Source organism: Babylonia areolata, chromosome 26 (genome assembly GCF_041734735.1).
Source record: "Babylonia areolata isolate BAREFJ2019XMU chromosome 26, ASM4173473v1, whole genome shotgun sequence".
Taxonomy (NCBI): Eukaryota; Metazoa; Mollusca; class Gastropoda; order Neogastropoda; family Buccinidae; genus Babylonia; species Babylonia areolata.
The window spans coordinates 41599256-41609255 of record NC_134901.1 but is presented as its reverse complement, the minus strand read 5'-3'; the positions used below and the strand labels follow the sequence as shown (position 1 = coordinate 41609255).

Genomic DNA, 10000 nt, shown 5'->3' with positions numbered 1-10000 from the left:
GACAGACGAATAAACTGAAATCGCAAGTGTGCATGTATGTTCATGAGAGACAAAGGTTTGCTCTTTCTTTGTAGTTTTAAGAAAAATAATTATGCATGTTTGTATTTGGGGATCTGCATCATTCTGCCACTACCGACACACACACACACACACACACACACACCACACACACGCGCACACACACACACACACACGCACACACACACACCTGTTGAAAACTAAGAGGAAACACACCACCACACTGATACCTGTGCAGGTGGACAATGTGACAGTGGAGGGACGTACCCGGCGACAGGTTCCAGGGTACAATGATGGGGTGGAGTTTGGCGTCCTGTCCTCTTTCGCCTACCCTGTGGAAGATATGGGTACGTTTCCCTTGGGTGTCTGTCTGTGAAAAAAAACAAAAAAACAACAACAACAAAACTTATTGAAGAACAATTAACAGTAAAAGACAACAACAAACAACAAAGTTGTACATATTCAAGAACAATTAACAACCCCCCCAAAACAACAACAACAACAAAAACCCCTAATATTATACATATTCAAGAACAGTTAACAGTAAACACACACACACACACACACACACACACACACACACACACATACACGGCGAATAGATGCCAACACAATGTGCGTTGTCATGATGGCTCCAAGCGGGTCTACTCGACTAATGGAGAGAAACTATATACTGTGTCCTTAAAACATGACACCGCTATTGTTCCACTTTGGCCTGGCCAAGATGAGGAGTCCAGTCTCGTCTACCAACTGCTTCAGTAAAAGCTTCAACTACATCGGCCGTGGAAGTGTTCGCTTTTTTAGACTTCTGATTGAGGGGCGCAACAGCCGAGTAGTTTAATTAAAGCGTTGGACTTCCAATCTGAAGGTCCCGGGTTCGAATCTCGGTGACAGGCGCAATAGCCGGGTGGTTAAAGCGTTGGACTTTCAATCTGAAGGTCCCGGGTTCGAATGTCGGTGACAGGCGCAATAGCCGGGTGGTTAAGGCGTTGGACTTTCAATCTGAAGGTCCCGGGTTCGAATCTTGGTGACAGGCGCAATAGCCGGGTAGTTAAAGCGTTGGACTTTCAATCTGAAGGTCCCGGGTTCGAATCTCGGTAACGACACCTGGTGGGCAAAGGGTGGAGATTTTTTTCCGATCTCCCAGGTCAACATATGTGCAGACCTGCTAGTGCCTGAACCCCCTTTTGTGTGTATACGCAAACAGAGGATCAAATGCGCACGTTAAAGATCTTGTAATCCATGTCAGCGTTCGGTGGATTATGGAAACAAGAACATACCCAGCATGCACACCCCCGAAAAGTTTGGCTGCCTGCATGGCGGAGTAAAAACGGTCATACACGTAAAAGCCCACTCGTGTACATACGAATGAACGTTGGAGTTGCAGCCCACGAACGAAGAAGAAGAAGATTCTTTATAGATAACCACGTTCCTCACTCAGGTCTAGCTTTGGATTCTGAGCCAGAGAAGTTTACGTGTCACTTATTCTTATGGTCAACTTTTACAATAAACGAACAAAAAACAGAAACTCCTTAACACAGGCTATTCGTAAAATGTGTATGTCTTTTCAACTACATTTGATTTCTTAAACTGAACAAAAATTTATAACATTCAAAATAATCAACGTTGATCTCGATTGCCGACAATCACACTAACACCAAAAGCTAATTTTCACAGACCTGTGTCCGCCAAGCTTTAAAAAAATTCGACTGGCCCAGATTTCGAAATACACGTGAAACGCTGCCGCGACAAAAACTGTGCAAGTTGTCACGTGTAATTGTACTTGTCTCCAAGCCTTGTGCAAAGCTATAGCTGCCAGTCTGTACACACAGAGCTGTGATTTGTATACTTGTGAGCCTGTCCACACCACAGACGTGGTCCACACACCCCTAATTTGTTCGGGAGCACTGAGTGCAGCGTGTGTTGTTCGCTGAGTGATTTTTGTCATCCAATATCGTGAGACAGTATGGATTTTGTTTTTAGTTCAGTGGGTCGAGCGGTGGTTTGTTGTTTCAAGATGGAACCTAGAGTACACAACGACCTCATTGTTTCTTCCCACCCCACCTCCCATGTTGTTAAGACGTTGGACTCCTTGTCGATAGAGTGGTGTGCTTTACATAACTTTCTCCCCCTACGACCCCTTGTCGTTCGCGTCAACTGAGAGGCCTGCTGAGCATGAAATATCGTTTCGCTGTCACAACAGTAAGCTACATTCTCTGTCCGAAATTCGGGTTGATCTTCAGTACTGGGGAGAGGGCGTCACCACAAGGCGCACGCGCGCGCGCGCGTGTCAGGTTGTGTCTGCGTGCGTGCGCACGCACTGATGTATGTGCGATGTGTGGGTGTGTACATGTGCATTAGCGTGCATACACTGTTTGCTGACTGATCAGTGGAACTTGACTCAAGTTCTTCAGAGGTTCGCCAGGAACAACTCTCTTGTTGCCAAGGGCTCTGTAACGTGCGTTTGCGGTATTGTGTGATGGAAAGGGAGGAGGGCGTGGGGTTAACTCACTCAGTACGGCCAGTCCTCTCTTCTCCTCTACACAGACCCCTCGGATGTCCAGTGGGTGTCTGAATGACCGAACCTTCAGCTTCCGTCGTCAGAATTGTGGTATTCTTTGTCAACATTCACGTCTTCAGTATAAGAGCCTTCCGCTTGCAATATTTTGATGATGGTAGTTGGGGTGAAACGCTGTTAACGTCGTCTCTTTCGCCGTTCGTATGGAAAGAGTTAAGGTAGAAGGGACGGGCTTAGAGGACACAGTTTTTACTCCCTGCACAACTGACAGCTGGCAACAAACCCTGCAATTTTCCCCTCTCGAGCGAGCACAGTGTTACCGCGCAGTTCAAACAGCCCGCAAACACTGAGCTGCCGAGGTCGTATGACCCTGGACGGGCGCAATTACCGAGTGGTTTAAAGCGTTGGACTTTCAATCTGAGGGTCCCAGGTTCGAATCTCAGTAACGGCGCCTGGTGGGTAAAGGGTGGAGATTTTTTTTTCCCGATCTCCCAAGTCAACATATGTGCACGGCAGACCTGCTTGTGCCTGAACCCCCTTCCGTCGTGTGTATACGCAAGCAGAAGAACAAAATAATACACACGATAAAAATCACCGAAATCCCTGTCAGCGTTCGATGGGTTGTGGAAACAAGAACATACCCAACATGCACACCCCCGAAACGGAGTATGGCTGCCTACATGGCGGGGTAAAAACGGTCATACACGTCAGCAAAAACCCACTCACGTAGATACGAGTGAACGTAGGAGTTGATGCCCACGAACGAAGTAGTAGTAGTAGTAGAAGAAGAAGGAGAAGAAGGAGAAGAAGAAGAAGATTCTGTTCTGGACCTGACATAGCGAACACTTACGTATATATGCAACCATCTCCCTGTTTCACGTTGTCTGCCGTCTGGACTCAAGTCTGCCACGTCTGTCCTCAGTGTCAACCTGCCTCTGTTTGAAAATAGCCCCCCGGATGCCACTGCCGTGAGCTGATTGCCTGATCACTATCGTTATTTCTCATTCCCAAGCCCTTTGTCTCTACATACACGTCTTTAAATATTTTGTTTCCCCTCGGTCTCCACGCACATGTATATGTTTTTGTCTCCCTTCTGTCTCTACACACATGTATTCACATGTTTTAATTGTCTCCCCCTCGTTCTCTGCATACATGTATTCACACGTTTTTGTCTCCCTTCTGTCTCTACACACATGTATTCATGTTTTAATTGTCTCCCCCTCGTTCTCTGCATACATGTATTCACACGTTTTGTCTCCCTTCTGTCTCTACACACATGTAGTCATGTTTTAATTGTCTCCCCTCATTATCTGCATACGTGTATTCATATGTCTTGTCTCCCTTCTGTCTCTACACACATGTAGTCATGTTTTAATTGTCTCCCCCTCGTTCTCTGCATACATGTATTCACACGTTTTGTCTCCCTTCTGTCTCTACACACATGTATTCATATGTTTTAATTGTCTCCCCCTCGTTCTCTGCATACATGTATTCACACGTTTTGTCTCCCTTCTGTCTCTACACACATGTAGTCATGTTTTAATTGTCTCCCCCTCGTTCTCTGCATACATGTATTCACACGTTTTGTCTCCCTTCTGTCTCTACACACATGTAGTCATGTTTTAATTGTCTCCTCCTCGTTCTCTGCATACATGTATTTACACGTTTTTGTCTCCCTTCTGTCTCTACACACATGTATTCATGTTTTAATTGTCTCCTCCTCGTTCTCTGCATACGTGTATTCACACGTTTTGTCTCCCTTCTGTCTCTACACACATGTATTCACATGTTTTAATTGTCTCCCCCTCGTTCTCTGCATACGTGTATTCACACGTTTTGTCTCCCTTCTGTCTCTACACACATGTATTCATATGTTTTAATTGTCTGCCCCGCGTTCTCTGCATACATGTATTCACACGTTTTTGTCTCCCTTCTGTCTCTACACACATGTATTCATATGTTTTAATTGTCTCCTCCTCGTTCTCTGCATACATGTATTCACACGTTTTTGTCTCCCTTCTGTCTCTACACACATGTATTCATATGTTTTAATTGTCTCCCCCTCGTTCTCTGCATACATGTATTCACACGTTTTGTCTCCCTTCTGTCTCTACACACATGTATTCATATGTTTTAATTGTCTCCCCCTCATTCTCTGCATACGTGTATTCATATGTCTTGTCTCCCTTCTGTCTCTACACACATGTAGTCATGTTTTAATTGTCTCCCCTCGTTCTCTGCATACGTGTATTCATATGTCTTGTCTCCCTTCTGTCTCTACACACATGTAGTCATGTTTTAATTGTCTCCCCCTCCCCCGCGTTCTCTGCATACATGTATTCACACGTTTTGTCTCCCTTCTGTCTCTACACACATGTATTCATGTTTTAATTGTCTCCCCCTCGTTCTCTGCATACATGTATTCACACGTTTTGTCTCCCTTCTGTCTCTACACACATGTAGTCATGTTTTAATTGTCTCCCCCTCGTTCTCTGCATACATGTATTCACACGTTTTTGTCTCCCTTCTGTCTCTACACACATGTATTCATGTTTTAATTGTCTCCCCCTCGTTCTCTGCATACATGTATTCACACGTTTTTGTCTCCCTTCTGTCTCTACACACATGTATTCATGTTTTAATTGTCTCCCCCTCGTTCTCTGCATACATGTATTCACACGTTTTGTCTCCCTTCTGTCTCTACACACATGTATTCATGTTTTAATTGTCTCCCCCTCGTTCTCTGCATACATGAATTCACACGTTTTGTCTCCCTTCTGTCTCTACACACATGTATCTATATGTATTGTCTCCCCTCTGTCTACACACGGTTTGTCTCCCTTCTATCTCTACACACACTTGTATTCATGTGTTTTTGTCTCCTCCTCTGTCTCTCCACACATGTATACTTGTGTTTTGTTGCCCCCCCGCCCCCCCCCCCCCCCCACACACACACACACCCTCCTGTCTCTACATACATGTATTTATTAACAAAATAGTAAAGAGTGGTAACTCTCTCCATTCACAAGGTACACAACTTCAAGTCAGTGCTGCTTACGCTACCGGCGATTCAGCTAGCACACAAGTAAATAAAAGGTACATTGGAACAAACCCAGACACTTCCTCCTGGCCTCATTATTTGTTAATTACATGTATTTCTCTCCACACACACACGTGTTCATGTTTTAATTGTCTCCCCTCTGTCGCTACACGCATGTATTCATAATTATGTTTTGTCTCCCCTCCGCTGTCTACAAACGTTTTGTCTCCCTTCTATCTGTACACACCTGTATTCATATGTTCTGTCTCCTCTCTGTCTCTCCACGCATATATTCATGTTTTAATTGTCTCCCCTCGCACAAGATTCAGTGGCTAGTGATGTATAAACACATCTATTATTGTTATTATTATTGTTGTTCTTGTTGTTGTTTTACTATTATTGTTGTTCTTGTTGTGGTTATCATTATCATTATTATTATTATCAGTAGCAGTAGCAGTATACCTTATTTAATTTTTTTTCTCTCAAGGCCTGACTAAGCGCGTTGGGTTACGCTGCTGGTCAGACATCTGCTTGGCAGATGGAGTGTAGCGTATATGGATTTGACTGAACGCAGTGACGCCTCCTTGAGCTACTGATACTGATACTAAGGAGGTTGGGCCCTAGCTGACTTCCATTGCCGAGCCCTAGACACAGTGGATATATAGATTCATTGTACCGATGATCGAAAAAAAAAAAGCAAAAAAAAAAAAAAAAAAAAAAAAACCTAAATGTTACTGAATTTTACAACATTTCAAAAGCATTCCATGGTGGACTTTTAAGGGTTTTTTGTTTGTTTGTTTGTTTGGGTTTTTTTTTTTTTTTTACATCTTTTTCTGCAGTAAATTGTTCTTCTCTACCTCCTTTGTCTTGGCTGCTTCCAAAACTGGTAGGGTTAAGCAAAAAAAGAAAGAAAAAAAAAAAGGAAAAAGAAAAAGTAAATCCATCTTTGTCTGTATAACCCTGTTTCAGTAAAAGTTGTGGTTTCTTTATCTATGAGTGTGCTAGGTTAGTTTTCCAACACAATGTTGGGGTCTTTTAGATAGCCTCTCAAGTAGTGTGTCTGAGTGTGTTTTTGTGTATGCGGGTGCATGTATGCATACATGTCCAAGAATGAACTAACGTACGTCACGCAAGCAAACAAAAAACAACAAGAGAGGCAAGGCCTTCAAGACTCACTTGTGATACACTTTAAAAAAAAATCTAATCGTTAAAATGTGTTCTGTATTTGCTATTATAAAGATTTGCATTAAAAAAAAGAAAAGAAAAAAAAAGGGAGTCCTAACCAGATTAAAACAAATTAAGTCCCCTAGCATTAATTACAGAGTAATTTCCCTTTTTTAACTCTGCACCAAAACGTTTGCAAAATAAATAAAACTTCCATGCTTAGCAAAAGAAGTTCATGTTTGAACAAAAAATGATAATAATGACTGCTCTTGTTGTTGGGTCAGAATATCAGATCAAAGTGCCAAGTTTAGAGAATACAAAAAATATAAATATAACAGTTAATGCAGTTTGCATACAGTTAGGCTTCATTTTTTTTGTGTGTGCCCATCCCAGAGGTGCAATATTGTTTTAAACAAGATGACTGGAAAGAACTGAATTTTTCCTATTTTTATACCTAATTTGGTGTCAACTGACAAAGTATTTGCAGAGAAAATGTCAATGTTAAAGTTTACCACGGACACACAGATACACACACACACAGACAACCGAACACCGGGTTAAAACATAGACTCACTTTGTTTTACACAAGTGAGTCAAAAACTGATGGAAAATTCACACACAGAGGTAAATAGTGCACAGGAGAGACCGAGAGACAAAGACAGAGAGAGAGAGAGAGGGAGAGAGAGAGAGATCAAACCCTTCTTTCAATAAACACAAGTACAGGAACACAAAATGTCACAACAACATCGTAGGCCAGTTTCACCACACATGATACTCACAGAACTGAACAACTTCAAAGAAATACAACAGAAAAAAAAACAAAAAAAAACCAACAACAGATTTTGTCTATCTTTTTACTTGTACCCATTTTATTCCTCTTAAACTCAGCAGAAACAAACAAAAATCTGATTAATTTCTATGAATCACATTTTCTGAAAAAAAAAAAAAAAAAAAAAAAAAAAAGCAGTGTCAGAATAAAAAGCACCCATGCCTCAAAATGAAGAAACCAGTCAAACCCAAAACTGAAAATTCAAATAACCATTAAAATGCCGAGTATCGTCCAATGTCTGTGTGTCATAATTATTGTTATCTCTCTTAAAAAAAAAAAAAAAAAAAAAAAGGGAAAGGAAAAGAAAAGAAAAGAAAATTGAAGGAAACATTTCCAAAAGAGAGAAAACAGCAATACAACCAATACAACCAACGTCTGACCATAGTATCTGGATCAGACATAAAAAAAAAAAAAAAAAAAAAAAAAATTTGAAGGAAACATTTCCAAAAGAGTGGAAACAGCAATACAACTAATACAACCAATGTCTAACCATGGAATCTGGATCAGACATAAAAAAATTAAAAAAAATAAAAAATTGAAGGAAACATTTCCAAAAGAGAGAAAACAACAATACAGCCAATACAACCAACGTCTAACCATGGAATCTGGATCAGACATGAAAAGTAAATACCAAGGCAAAAAAAAAAAAAAAAACAACAACAACAAAAAAACAACAACAACCAAAACAAACAAAATAAAATTTAAAAAAAGGAAAGGAAAAAAATCATTGTAGTTGATTTTTTTTCTTTAGTTACAAAGTTTGCACACACACACACACACACACACACAAATGAAATCACAAAATGCCAGTTACATACTAAACACTATTTCAGTTTTTCAGCACATATCAAATGTTTTGTGCGATAAAAATTATTAACCAACCTACTAATGCACATCACAGCATTTGCACACATTTTTATATTGTTACCTTTGATAAAGAGCATTATTCCCTTCACATTTGTGACCTCTTAATCTTACGCCATTTTTTTTAAGAGTGTTTTTGACATGAAATGAATGCATCTGTTAACAGATTTAAAAGCAAACGATAAATGACAAAAGAAATTGAAGCTATTTAGTGTTTCCTTACCACAGCATTTAAAGAATGATAGCATGTGTAATCCTTCACACACACACACACACACACACATATATATATATATAAAGAGAGAGACAGAGTGAGAGAGATGGAGAGAGACAGACAGACACAGAGAGCAAAGACAAATCAACAAGGATGCACACATATACACACACACACACATAACTCCCCCCCCTTGCCCCTCCCCGCCTCCCCCACACACACTCACACATAGACCCACAAACACAAGCACACTCATGTTTGAGAAAAAGAGAAATTCTCATTTAAATTCTTGTTTGAGAAACAGCGAAAATAAATACTCTATTCAAGATCATTTGCACACACACACACACACACACACACACGCACACACATAGCCTCCCCCCCCTCCACCCCCACACACACACTCACATATAGACCCACAAACACAAGCACACTCATGTTGGACAAAAAAAAAAAAAAAAAAATTCTCGTTTAAATTCTTGTTTGAGAAACAGTGAAAATAAATACTCTGTTCAAGTTCATTTCCCTGCAAACAATATAATCATTACTGCTAGTTTTCCCAAGGCAAACATAACAATGTGCAAACACCCACATGCTTATTTATATCCGCGCGCACGCAGACACACACACACACACACACACTCATACACACACACCATAGTCCAGCAAGTATCAGTCACTGTAAATATGAACACTTTTTTCAACACAGTCAGTTTAAAATACCACTAACTTGGCAAACTCATTACATTCAATGATTTACAAGTACATGTAATGGTCTCATGCAAATCACTTCATCTATTCAACAACTTGTAGATACATTTCATCACAAAACATTGGCAATAGGATAGTATTTGATTGTTTAACCTGCTCCATCTTATTAGATACACGCATATACAACATAATATTTAAAAAAAAAATAGTTTGCTCACATTGCCGGAACGTTAAAATATACAACAGTCCAGCATTTCATTATAATAATAAAAACTTTTATTGTAGTTGTAAAAACCAAAAAATATAACACTCTTAAAAAAGAGATCTGATTATGCTGCTCTTATACAAGCATTATCCTCTTATTTACCACTTGTTAAGAGGGTGGTGAAATGTCAATAAAACCAAAAGGAGGAGTTTGTATTATACTCCATGTTTGGTGATACACGCTTATAGCTGTTAGAGGCGTTTGATTGGCTAAGAGCGGGCCAGACAAAGAGGGGCGTCTTTTCACTGTTAGCCGCGCAAAATTTGGCCAAACAGACCAAACCATAGGCCTAGTTTGCATCAGTTTGACATGGTACAGTATATGACACCAAAACAAAATTACTGGCAATTCATGCACTGGGGTCATAGGAACACAAG

The 10000-nt window shown here is 40.5% G+C and overlaps 1 protein-coding gene across 1 annotated transcript in view; it reads right to left on the bottom strand.

Annotated features, from left to right (window-relative positions):
- LOC143300318 (uncharacterized) overlaps positions 1 to 2089 on the bottom strand; it is a 36201-nt gene extending 34112 nt beyond the window's left edge. Inside the window, exon 1 of the mRNA XM_076613918.1 lies at positions 2083 to 2089. Coding sequence (XP_076470033.1) covers positions 2083 to 2089 — 7 coding nt within the window. The remainder of the gene's footprint in view (positions 1 to 2082) is intronic.
- Between the last annotated feature and the right edge of the window lie 7911 nt (positions 2090 to 10000).